The sequence below is a fragment of the Gallinula chloropus genome, assembly GCF_964237585.1.
Source record: "Gallinula chloropus genome assembly, chromosome: 1".
NCBI classification, from domain to species: domain Eukaryota; kingdom Metazoa; phylum Chordata; class Aves; order Gruiformes; family Rallidae; genus Gallinula; species Gallinula chloropus.
This window is the reverse complement of record NC_140085.1, coordinates 130,641,751-130,654,976: the sequence shown is the minus strand read 5'-3', so window position 1 is coordinate 130,654,976 and position 13,226 is coordinate 130,641,751. Positions and strand designations below refer to the sequence as shown.

Here is a 13,226-nt window from a genome sequence, read left to right as displayed (position 1 = left end):
AAGATACCACCACCCAGGGATCCAGTGTAGATCATCATAAAGCTGTAGTCTTTGGATGGCAGGTGCACACTGGATGTCCTGAATCTGCATCTTTTATGCTCCCTGGCCCCACCCTTCTGAGGGATCCAGTGTTGATCATCATAAAGCTGTAGTCTTTGGATGGCAGGTGCACACTGGATGTCCTGAATCTGCATCTTTTATGCTCCCTGGCCCCACCCTTCTGAGGAGGCCAAGCATATCTTGTGCGACGAGTTGAAGAGTGTTCTGGAAATGAGTCATTGGGAAATGGGCCCTATTGGTCATCTAACCCCACCCAACTGGGCTGATGGAGCAATGAGCCCATCAGTGGCCTTGCACAGGATTTTAGCAAGAAGGTGCTCTGCCTCCACAGGGCCCCACTTGCCTGTTATGTTCCTTATAAGGTAAGGACAGTATCCTGTTTATCAGAGTGGCTACTGAATGAGGGGCTGCCCTTGCAGGGACAGTGTCCAGATGGTTTATCGAATGAGGACCCCACCTAAGTGTAATGTCCAGTTTGTCAGAGCGGCTGCTTTGAGATCAAGACTCTACATACAGGCCCTTCCCACCTTTGGAGGATGTAGGACCTAGTCCAAACACCCCACAGATGCTTGCAGGATCAAGCCCCTTGTATAGGCGAGAGCCAGGCCACAAAACATGACCCTGCCTCTGCAGGTTCTGTTATCTTGGAAAACAGATTGTGCAAGACAAACCACTTATTCCAGTTGCTACGAAATAGTATTTGGAGCAATACATCATTTTTGGAAAGGAAGGGTCTCTTTGGCTACTAGGCCAGGAGACAAATCAGAGGCAACTGGTGACTAAGGAGCAGGAGCACTTAGTCACAGCTACAGGGATCCAAGCTGGCTGGTCTAAGGATAGTCCTTAGCTTTGTGTACATGACTTGGCATTCACAGCAGCATTAGTGCTGTATCACAGCAGTGGAAGTAGAATGAAAATATCTGGAGTCCCAGACCTACCTGTAACTTGGAAGCGGACCTTCCTCTTTGGATTTGCTTGCTATGTGTATATCTGCCTTGCAAAACCTTGCAGGTGAGTTACTTTGGAATATTTCTGAAGGTGCAAAAGCTTGGGGTGGGCATGAGGAGCTGTACTCTTTCTCGATCTACAGCCATCACTTCACTTTGGTGTGGAGCCAGGTTTGCTAACACAGAGCTGGCTTAGGATTTTGTGTGCTTGTCTGACAATGTTTTGTCCTCTTCAGTTTCTGGGTGGTTGTCTTTCCGCACTTCAAATGATGCTGAACCATCATTCCATCTGCAGCCTGAGGCTGTACATCCCTCTAATGCATTAATAACACGATTTTAACAGGTACTTGCTGGTGTAGAGACTTTATGCAACTGATAGCAATTTCTTTTACAGATGCAGCTTAGCCTAGTGTGAAAATCATGTTCCGATTCAGTCCTGAGAATAACAGCACTGTAATAAGTACAATTAAAAAAAAAAAAGACAGGAAATATTCTGTTAGATCTGCAACATTAACCATAGCAGTGTGATACATATCTGCATTATGTGATACCAGTGGAACTGTGCCGTGTTAAGTGCTCAGGACCATTAAGCAGCCCAGGGGGCTTTAATGGGAAGTTTAATGGTTCTGATGCTGGAAAACACTTTCTGTGCTGGTGGCTGTACTTTGCCTCTTAGGTACACTTCTAAACAGAAGAGTTGATGACAGCCTTGCCATCATGTGTCAGACTTTCAGGTCTGTGGTCGTGGGGAATTCTAGAAAAGACAGAAAATAAGCAAGGTCTCAGAGTTGATTAAGGTACAAAGGATGCTCTTAGTCATATAAGGATTACATTTCCTTCAGGCAGAAGGATTTTTGTAGGATAGATGCTGTACCTGTAGGATGGGGGCCCTCACTGATTTTTGGCCTTGTTTGGGTTAGAAAAATTTACCACTTTAACTATACTGTGTATTTATTACTAATAAAATAAGCAACCAACCTGCTATCATGGCACCTGTAGGTATTTTTATAAAACAGTTTCCATAATGTTATGCATTTATTAGTAGACTCACTTTTCCACAGATGTTTTTCTTTACCTACGTAAATGTCAGTTTAAGAAAAAAGTCATTGTCACAGGGGATGCTGCTCATTCAAGTCTCAAAATCCCTGGTATTTGTGATCAGCTAAAATAATTGACTAGTATAAAGTGTTGTCCCTCTAGTACAGAGCTTTTCTTTCCTGTTTTGAAAAACAAAAAAAAAAAAGGCAGGAAAAAAGCAACATTAGTATGGATTGTTGGTTGTTATTTCTTGTTTTATTTTTATTATCAGTTGCTTATTTGGTAACTAATAAAATATGAGCATATTTGTATTAAGGCTTTAGTGTTGCGTTTACTTTCCTATTTTGTTTTTCTTTCCTCCCCCGCCCGCCCCCCGCAATCACTTTGCAGTGCTGCACAGTGGTGATTGTGCCAAACTCTGGAATTCTGGAGAATGTCTCAGTTTTGTTTCTGTACTGATCAACAGTTCATCTGCTCAGAAAAGAGCTCTTGGGAGCATCGGGAAATAAGATTAGTATATTCCTTTGGTCCTTGCACCTTCGATAGGCTTGCCCTGCAGCTGCTTTGACATGGTTCTCCCAAGATCAGAAGCATAAAGATGTTGTATTCTGTGTCCTATGCTGGGCTATTCAGGGTTGAGTTCCTTAGGAAACTCCTTGAAATGAGGTGTTAGCTGCAGCGCTGGAGGCAAAGGCTTGATGTTTCTGGCCCTGTCTACTTATTTTCTGGTATCCTGAGAGCACTGGAAAAAAGAGGTAGGGAAAAACTGCTAAGGAACCATTCAAGAAAGAATTATGTTCAATTTTATGTGAGTAAATGTGACATTTCTTGAGAGTAGTCATCTATCTTACTATATTATTTGTTGCCAGGCAAGAATATGGTGGTGCTGGTCTGGCTGTATTGGGACAGGTGCAGGACCAATACAGAAAAAAAGTCACAGAAATCGCAGAATCACAAGGTTAGAAAAGACCTTTAAGATCACCAAGTCAAACCATTCCTGTCCCGTGCTAAACCATATCCCTAAGTATCTGATCTACCTTTTTTTTAAAACACATCCAGGGAAGGTGACTTAATCTCCTCCCTGGGCAGCCTGTTCCAGGCCCTGGCAACTCTCAGTAAAAATTTTTTTCCTAACACCTAATCTGAACCTGCCCTGGCACAGCTTTGTGCCATTTCCCCTTGTCCTATCTCCTGTCACCTGGCTGAAGAGACCAGAGTCCATCTCTGTTCAACCTCCTTTCAGGTAGTTTTAGTCAGTCATAAGGTACCCCTGTCGTCTTCTTGCACACTACACAGTGATGCACATAATGCCTCTTGACTGCACCTGTTAGTGCTCTGTAGGACTAAGCATGTTAATACAGAGTCCCCTCCTGACCATAATTCCAGCAAATGACTGGATTTGGATTTGCCATTATTTCAGCTGCTAGATCTTCAAGGGAGTAGCTGCGTTTTATCCTGAGTTTTTAGAGTAAACTGTATTCACCTTTGGATGACAAATCTATACTTAACATATCCCCCAAGTATATGAAACGTATTTATTCCTCTCTAGCTGATCTTAAAAAAAACAGCTAACAAATGATGGAGGAATGTTTTTCTCAAAGTTAGCTGATTTTCCTGGGCAAGCATGCTTAAAGCACTAGGGAGTCACAGCTCTGTGAAACAGCAGAAGTTACAGTTGAGCTTAGCTGTTCCTCCTCTCCCAAACTCCTGGTTATTTCAGGCTAAACACAGCCCTTCTGGCCTCCTGCTTTCAGTCCTCCCTCCAGGTGTATCAGAGCTCCAGTGATCACTTGATGGCACACCTGCTCGTGTTCCTCCAGTCTTCCTGCTGGTAGTGTTCCTGCCACTCATGTTCCATGCCCAGGCTCCTGAGAGCTGTTGCCCTTTAGGCATTGGGAGTAGCAGGAGTGATTGGCAGCATGGTGAGGAGGGATCAAGTAGGCATCAATTCATGGACATAGGTTTGAGGAGCTTTCCCCACAGAGCAGCTCCCACCCCAGGACCTCTTTGCGCCACCAGGTGTTGTTCTGCTTCATAAGCTTTTTTCTGAGCAGCTAAAATAATGTAATCTGATTGTGGCGTGACTGGGGCCTGTACACAGCAGGCCCTTCATCCCAGGCTGAAATCTTGGCAACTGTCCTTCAGTGAAGTTTCCAGTAGTTTTCCAGACTGGGACAATAGTGGACACAACTTCTTAAAGTGCTGAGTGGGTTGTGTATTCTGCACAATGTCCAAAAAAGTCTTCTGACATGTTGCATTGAATTCTTGAACAATGCCATTGTTGACCAGTCCAGCCAAAGATGTAGCTGTGTGGATTTGGCATGTCTTTTTAAGCAACTGTTTAAATGTTTATTCTGCCCTTCAGTACTATTTGTTAACATTTTATCTGGTTTGAATTTGGCTGGTTTGCTGATACAGCTGTGCAGGCAAAAACTTGCTGTTAAAAGAGGCTGTTACAAACTCTTGTCATTATATGATGTTCGTGTTACAGCTTTCAGTCTGAAGCTTTTCATTGCAGGTTGATAAAGAAATGCCTTTTGTTGTGGGCCAAACTGCTCTTCTTCCTTTCCTTACTTTCCCAAAATCTATATACTGCCCATCAGCTGAACAGGGCTGACTTCTTTCATGGGCAATATCTTCAGGACAATGAATCACAGAATCACAAGGTTGGAAAAGACCTTTAAGATAATCAAGTCCAAATGTTCCTGTCCTATGCTAAACACTATCCCTTTTTTTGAACACATCCAGGGATGGTGACTCAACCACCTCCCTCGGCAGCCTGTTCCAGGCCCTGACAGCTCTTTCAGTGAAAAGCTTTTTCCTAACAACTAATCTGACCCTGCCTTGGCACAGCTTTGTGCCATTTCCCCTTGTCCTATCTCCTGTCACCTGGCTGAAGAGACCATCGCCCACCTCTCTACAACCTCCCTTCAGGTAGTTGTAGGCGGTGATATGGTCTCCCCTCAGCCTCCTCTTCTCAAGGCTAAGGGAAATAGAGAAGATTTCTAATAACACAGGCCTGAACAAGCCAGCTAGTTTGGGATCTGTCCCCAAAGACAGAAACAGTAAATGCATCATGTATTCATTAACAGAAAAGACTTTTTAAGTCTCAGTTTCACAGAGCTTCATCTTAATGTCAACTGTCCACAATAGGCTGAATTTATCCTCTGCAGAGTTCTGCAATGGTAGCATGTGTGTTTTTATTGCACATCTTACTGCAGCCACGTGTGCTCCATCGCTTTCTGTTTTGACAGTCATTAGAGCTGCCGTCCTCATACAGAATTGGTACCGCTTTACAATGGCCCGGCTAGAGATGAGACGCCGCTATTCCCTGAATATTTTTCAGTCAATTGAATATGCTGATGAACAAGATCAACTACAGGTTTGTAATCTTCAGTTCTTCTTGTACAAACAGTTATGTTATCCCCAGAGGACTAAAGCTGCACAAACAAAAATGGGCATGAGGTTATTTCTACCTACAAAGCTGTGTACTGTATAATAAAACCACTTCCCAGCCTTATACATGAATTAATGAAGTTGTGTATATCTATGTGTGTGTATGTATAACTATATAATCAGCAGGACACTCTTTTGCCTGTATAACCATATCCAGGTTGTACAACAGCTTTGTTAGCCAGGGATTGCAGGTCATCCCACTGTGGATGATTTTAACCATGTCTGTGAGGTAACCTATGTGCAACAGAGCTATCAATGTCTGACTCTGCATGTCAGCCCAGGCTTTCTTCAGAGTCAGTACAGGGTATTAAGAACTTCTAGGGCTTTTTTTCATCCTAGCTTCAGCGTCTAAAGTCAGTTCAGTGCATCATAGCAGTTTCTTTCTATGGACTACTGAGGCACTCCAGGCAAGTAGCCTGGATGATGGGCAAGATTAATTACACCCCAGAAATGTCAGTAGCATTGATACAGCCCTGGAACTTAAAAAAGAAAAGGGAAAAGAATTAAGCCATTCCTGTAACTTGACACAACATGTGTCATTACTGCAGGCTGATGTTTTGGGAGCATGTAGAAGTGCCTCAGATCCTCCAGAATGTGAAATTGATAGTAATTGAGTAAGGAAAGAAAATAGTAATGCTTGTTGGATACCCTTAACTGATCAGTGTGTGTTTCTTCTTTTCTTTACTCAGCTATCCAACTTTTTTACATTCATGTTGGATCACTGCACTCATCCTGATACAGGTAAGGACACAAATCAAAGTAATATGGAGATTATGTTTGAAAAACCTGATGTGAGAAAAGGTAATATTCAGTGTGATGTTTATAGTTTAAGGCATATGCTAGGAAGTTTGATTTACCCAAATATTTTAATAAAAATTTGATCCTGTAAGTATTGACTCTGCTCAATATATACTCAAGTGAGTCAAGATGCAAGACAGGACAGATAACCTGTTATCCTTATGAGAATGCTCAGAGATACTCAGAGTACTTTCTTGCATGTTAACTGCCGCTAAACTGTTCTCATCATAGTCTTACTGACTCAATTTTTACAGATTTCTATGCATGTTCTCCTAAACTATGAGATGTGACTATCCAGAAAGAATGTGTGTAGTTCATTTAGGGAAGATCTAATCAACGAAGTTTGCCTTCAAAGAAGTTACTTTTCTTCTTTTTCTTTTTTCCCTGAAGTGGTTCTGGACCACTTTTAAATTTTTTTTCTAAATTTCAGTACAAAACATGTATCAGTATACGAATAATTGAATATTAAATACTTTTAAACTGCTGGAGAGAAATCTTTAGAAGCCATCTCAATTAAAGCTCAGTTATTCGAAGAATAACCTTTAGTTTTAGAAGTACTTTGGGATCCTTGAACAAAACTTATTTTTGAGGTCGTGCTCAACAGAAGGACAGACTGAAAGTAACTTCTTAAGTCCATAAAACAAACATGTCTTCCCTGAACAAATTGAGAATAGATCTAATCCTAGTGGAGTTAAAGAGGAGGCTGTCCAGGCTGTCCTCTTCTTACTGAATTACAAGAGAACGTCCTTTCTCTTTAATCTGGTCCAGCCAGAGGTTATTCCAATTAAAATCTGCACAAGACACTTTGATAGCAGGATAAAACCACCATCAAAAATGTAAGTGGTTCAGTGTTCTAATAACAGCCATTAGAAATGGCAATTTTTCTGTCTCAGATACTTTAGAGTGTCTGATGCTCTCTGCGCTCTGCGGAAAAAAAGAAATTATATTTGAGCCTTGCCCCAAAGCCAAGGCCGATGTCACAATAGTCCTTCTCTGATTTTTTTTTTTTCCATGACTACTGTATTCTGAAAAAAAAAAAAATCTGCTCTGGTAATTTAACTTCCTGGGACTGAATTAGCAAACTTGAAGAAAATCATCACTTCATCTATTTTGTCTGCATGCTGATAGCACACCTCAGTTCATCTTCTCCACCTGAGTGGGAAGGAAAATGGTAGTGCTGGATCTGAGATTTGGAAAAAAAATAGTGTTTGCCTCTATTTTCATTATACTATTAAAAGGGAATTTTACAGCTGCTCATTGTAGATAAGATTCATCAATGTTTATTAACTGTGTCTGCTAACAGAAGGAACAAAGGAAGGTGCCTTAGGTGACTTGCAAGGGCTTGGGACATGGTTGGTACCGAGCACACTGCTACATGCATAGGCTGTTTGTAGGCTGGTGGAGATACAGGCCTGACCTGTGCACAGAGAGTGATAGAGAGTACTGTGGGCTGTCCATGGGTGTCCTGTTCCTTGGTCTTGCCCATACTGGGAGTTGTGGATGTGGTTAAGGCTGAAACACATGTATGGTTTATGGTAAAGCTCCCCTTCGTCTTGCTTGCTTAGCATTTGCATGGTTATTTCCCCCTTTCTAACGCCCCATGTTATGGTTACCAGAACCCAAAATGAAACAAGAAGATTTCCATAAGGTACATGTCTAATATAGAGGTGACCAAGACAACCTATGCAGAGGAACTGACTTAGGATCTTTTTGAGAAATTGCATATCAAATTTGTGTTCTGTGGTTTGTGGTGATGTTTGCCCAGCTCCTGGCTGTGCATTCTTTACTTCAACCTCTTGATTTCTTGCCCCTCCAAGTGCCCTTTGCAGCAGCTGTGTTAGCCCCACTGATGTAACCAAAATCAGTGCTGCATAAAGTGATTCTTAATGAACTGCTTCCAATTCTGCTGAATCATGGTCTTAAGATGTGAGCTACAGTGAGTGTAAACATAACAAGCAGAGGCTTCAAATTTGGCTTGCTATTCCCAAACATTTTCTAAACCCCACAATTCTGTGGCATTTTTCATCAGTGTGTGCTCACTGAAATTACATTGATAGGCTATGGTTCAAAAGCCCTCTGCAGTAAGGAAGTATATAATAGTCTTATCAGAGAATAGGTTGCCTGTTCTCAGCATGTGATAAGAAAGCTACCTGAAGATTTTGTGATCCTTGTCTCTCCTTACATTATACACCACTCAGTCTCCACTATTTATCTTGTCACTCTTATCTTTTTAATCTGCTTTCTCAGAATATATTTTTCAAAGAAAGAAAGCAGCCACCATCTCGTTGACACAGTAGTGCTTTTGATGTGATTGTTTATCTGTTGTACCCTGAAGCTTTTTTCATCCTCTCATCCAGCTTAAGATGTCAGTGAAGCTTAAATCATGATTGGGATATTATATAGCTGTGTGTCTTGTTCTTCTTCTGATTAAAATTTATTTTCCAAGGGTTTGTGGCAAATAAGAATTAAAACATTTCCAACTTATACTTTCCTCTCTCTTATCATAAAAACTGCATACCTACTCAGCCCTTCAGTGGAAAGATCTCTGGTCAGAGGAAGCTGGAAACTGCTTTTTTAGCAAAACGTGACCCATTTACACACTCTTTTGTGGACACATTGATGGTGAGAAGGCTGAGAACATGTCCTGGGCAAAGTGGTGGGACTGGGAGTCCAAGGCACTCCTGACTGTGCCTCTCAAGGTCACCAGGGCAGGAGCCACACCTTCTGGAGCCATCCTTCAAAAGGGAACAAACAAGTGCTTTTTTCTGCAGTTTTACTCCCCATGATGTCTCCCTTACAGCAGTAACACCCTTCTAAGGCATTCTAGAATCGTGGAAGCATAGAGTCATAGAATGGTTAGGGTTGGAAGCGACCTTAAAGATAAAGCTCCAACCCCCCTGCCATGGGCAGGGACACCTCTCACTAGACCAGGCTGCTCAAGGTACCATCCAACCTGATCTTGAACACCTCCAGGGAGGGAGCATCCATCACTTCCCTGAGGAACCTGTTCCAGGGCCTCACCACCCTCAAAGTGAAGAATTTTTTCCTAATATCCAAACTAAATCTATCCCCTTCCAATTTAAAACCATTCCCTCTCATTCTATCACTACATGCCCTTCTAAAAAGTCCCTCCCCAGCTTTCCTGTAGGCCCCTTCTGATACTGGAAGGCTGCTGTAAGGTCCTCCTGGAGGCTTCTCTTCTCAAGGCTGAACAACCCCACTTCTCTCAGCCTGTCTTTTTGCATAGAGTGATTCTTGCAGTGGGGAGGAAGTCACAGCAGCTTACAGTGCCAGGAATGGAGTGAAAAAATATTTGAAGTGTTATAGAAATCTTTATCCTTTTAGTGGGCTCAAGGGCCACCTGACTGATCTAATGGCTGGGGATCAGTATCTGGCTGATGTAAGAGCCAGAGGTTTCCTCAGGTATGCCAATGGTTAGTTGGAAGGCACACGATTGTGGCAGAGCAGAGAGCTTAATTCAGAGGTGCAGAGGTAGCTGATTCCCCATTACCCTAATAGTGGGTACATCCTTGGCAGTGGTGTCTTTGACTTCCCTCGATCAGCTCCCATGGAGAGGTGTCAGTTTGGGCTGTGGCCAAACTGATTCCACAAAGTTCTGGGCTTTTGTGTTTAACACAGAATATGACTGTTGTTCAGTAGGATATTTGTATGTGTCTGCTAATAGTGAAGGCTCAAATCACTGAGTTTGGGGTAGACCCCTGGTGTCACAGTACAAAGCAGGTCATTCCCCGTGCTCTCTGTAGTTGGTGGAGAGATGCAGATGCTGGCAATGGGTATGTCATTCTGGCCTGGGCACATTGGGGTTTTCATACCTGTCTTTCTGTACAGATTGAAAGAGCCTTGACAGCTTCAACTGGAAGATAAAGCTAATGAAGGGTCTAGAGCACAAGTCTTATGAGGAGTGGCTGAGGAAACTGGGGTTGTTTAGCCTGGAGAAAAGGAGGCTGAGGGAAGATCCTACCACTCTCCCAGGGGAGGTCTAGAAAGGTTGTTAGGAAAAAATAGGAAAAAAAAAGTTCCCTTGTTAGGAAGGGGTTGTCAGTCATTAGAAGAGGGTGCCCAGGGAAATGGTTGAGTCACCACCCCTGGAGGTATTTAAAAGATGGTGGGTAGATGTGGTGCTTAGGGACATGGTTCAGTGGTAGACTTTGCAGTACTAGGTTAACGGTTGGTCTTAATGATCACAAGGTCTTTTACAACTTCAATGATTCTATGATTCTGTGACTAAAATAAGAGGGGTGGAATCCTTCAGAATTAGTCCTGTCTGGGACTTGTGGTGTATTGGGGTATTTGCTGGTCAGTGCATTAATCCCCAGGCTGCATTAGGGCATCCATTACTCACTGCTCTGAGATGAGACAGTTGTCCTGTGCAGAAAGTAGCCTTAAAATCCATCTGAAAGACTGCCTGAGGAAACATAAGCACACTCGAAGGCTAATGACCATGACTGGCTTTTGACAGCTCATCCAGAAGTAGAAAATGGGGTGTACTTGGCAGAGATACGCCCCACAGGGAAGGAGATTGGATTTCCCGTCCTGGGTGTATGCCAAAAAGGAAGTGAGGCTGCTAGGAAGGCAGGTTCATGTTCAGAGGGAAATAGGTAAGTAGCCTGCTGCGTGCAAGAGGGGAGGGCCAGAGTAGGAGCAGGCATGGGCAGGTGTCTGCCTGGCTTGAAATGCTGAGAAGGCCACTGACTCTGAGAGTCATGTCAGATTAGCAGAGCCTCTGGCCAGAACAAGTCAGCAATGAGGAATTTGGGTGCTGAGAAGAACCCACTTTCTGAGAGGTAGGGCACAGAAGGAGATGCTGTCCAGAGACTTGCTGCTAGAACTGGGATGAGCTGCATGCGGATGTGCTTGGTTAATCAGTATGTAGGAACCAGTAGTTTCAGTCCATGGGTGTCCTTCTGGCAACCAGCCAGACGAACCTATAACTGTGGTGCATGACTGCAAATCAGACTCTACTTGGTGGAAACAGTGAATCCTGAGCACCTTCCTGTTAATTGATGCCTTAATCCATTTACACGGCTGTACACTCAATGTGCTAATCAGCTCACAGCAGAGGAGATAATAAAAACCCACTTGTTTCTTTTTTAATCCAAAGATGAGAAAAGGTGTATTTTTATCTATTTATTTCATTAATATAGATTTTATCCAGTTACAAGACAACTTGTCCTTTATGAATCACATATTTTTTAAGGATGGGGCAGCCCTGCCTGCACATCCAGACTTGGGCATCAGATGCTGGAGGCCAGCCATGCTGAAAGAGATTTGGGGCTCTTGGTCAACAGCAAGTTAACCATGAGCCAGCAGTGTGCCCAGGCAGCCAGGAGGGCCAACTGTATCCTGGGGTGCACCAAGCATGGCATTGACAGGCAGTCCAGGGAGGGGATTGTCCTGCTCTACACTGCGCTGGTGCAGCCTCACCTCAAGTGCTGGGTGCAGTTTTGGGTGCCACAGTACAAGAGGGTCACAAAAATATTGGAGAGCATCCAGAGAAGGGCAAAGAGGATGGTGAAAAGTCTGGAGGGGAAGTGTTATGAGGAGAGGCTGAAGTCCCTTGGTTTGTTCAGCCTGGAGGAGGCTGAGGGGAGACCTCATCGCAGTCTGTGGTTTCCTGAGGAGGGAGAACAAAGGGGCAGTTGCTGATCTCCTCTCTTTGGTGACCAGTGAGACAACCTGAGGGAACAGTATGAAGCTACAACAGGGGAAGTTTAGGCTGGGTATCAGGAAGAGGTTCTTTACTGAGAGGGTCATCAGGCACTGGAAGAGGCTCCCCAGGGAAGTGGCCACAGCACTGACCTTGACTGAGTTTGAGGCATGTGGACCATGCACTCAGTCCCATGCTCTTACTTCTCTGGCCCTGTGTGGAGCGAGGAGTTGGACTCAATGATCCTTATGGGCCACTTCCAACTCAGGAGATTCCATGGTTTTGGCTGGTATGAGTTTTGAGTCACAGTCACAGGTATTCCTCTGGCAATAAATAATACATTTTAATTTCCAGTTGGATCTAATCAGGGTTACAGAAAAGTTACCTGTAGCCCAGCAAAAAGTGTTTACAACAGTCCTCTCAGAAGAGCAACTCTGCAACAGTAGCTGCCAAAACACTGTCCTCTAGGGTCTGGTTCTGTCTTTTAGAATAATGTATGCTAAGGCATAAGAAGAAAATACTGAAATCTGCAGTTACATTTCAAGAGGATGTCAATAAAACAGTAGATTGAAGCAATTAGCAATGTTCCTGCTTTCTCCTCATTCCAGGAAAATTAGAAGCTATGCTCTACTTTCACCACTGTGTTTTTGTTTATTTCATCCAGTGTTTTTATGGCAGCCAACCAAAAGCTGATGTTGCCTCCTGGTTGTATCAGAAAGAAGTGCTTTGCAGTCCGCTGTGAATAAATTGGATTTGGTTGATGTCTTTTTAAAATAATCACTAACCTGATGATATTTAATGTAAATTTTTAATGTAGCAAATATAAGCAGTACAAGGTAATCTTTAAAACCTGTATGAAAAGTGTAATACTGAACATTAAATCATGGTCATTGAATAACCAGCCATGATTTTTGAATCTCCTTGCTTTGTGGAGGAAGGAGAAGAAAGTCTGTAACAGTTTTTTTCTCACTACCTAAGAGAGGAAATTGCTCCACAACTTCAGTGCAAAATATTTTGCATCCTGACCACAGCATGTAGCTATTGGGACTGAGGTTTGTTTGGTTTTTTTCATTTGTTTGTTTTTTGCTTGCTTTTTGGGTTGGTTTGTTTCAGTTTCTTGGGGAGACCTGCAGCTTTTTCACTATACAAGGGAAGAATTAGCTACTGTGATACTGCAGCAAGTAAAGCATTGGTTACATTCAGACGATTCTGGTCATGCTGTTGTGACCCTATGGGGTTCTGGTGGAGTTTCTACACTG

General features: G+C 43.1%; 1 protein-coding gene across 1 annotated transcript in view; it reads left to right on the top strand.

Annotated features, from left to right (window-relative positions):
• PPEF1 (protein phosphatase with EF-hand domain 1) overlaps positions 1–13,226 on the top strand; it is a gene marked incomplete at its 5' end in the record, with an annotated part of 34,236 nt that overhangs the window by 1,261 nt on the left and 19,749 nt on the right. Inside the window, 2 exons of the mRNA XM_084270614.1 lie at positions 5,300–5,427; positions 6,191–6,242. Of these exons, the coding sequence (XP_084126740.1) occupies positions 5,300–5,427; positions 6,191–6,242 (180 nt within the window). The remainder of the gene's footprint in view (positions 1–5,299; positions 5,428–6,190; positions 6,243–13,226) is intronic.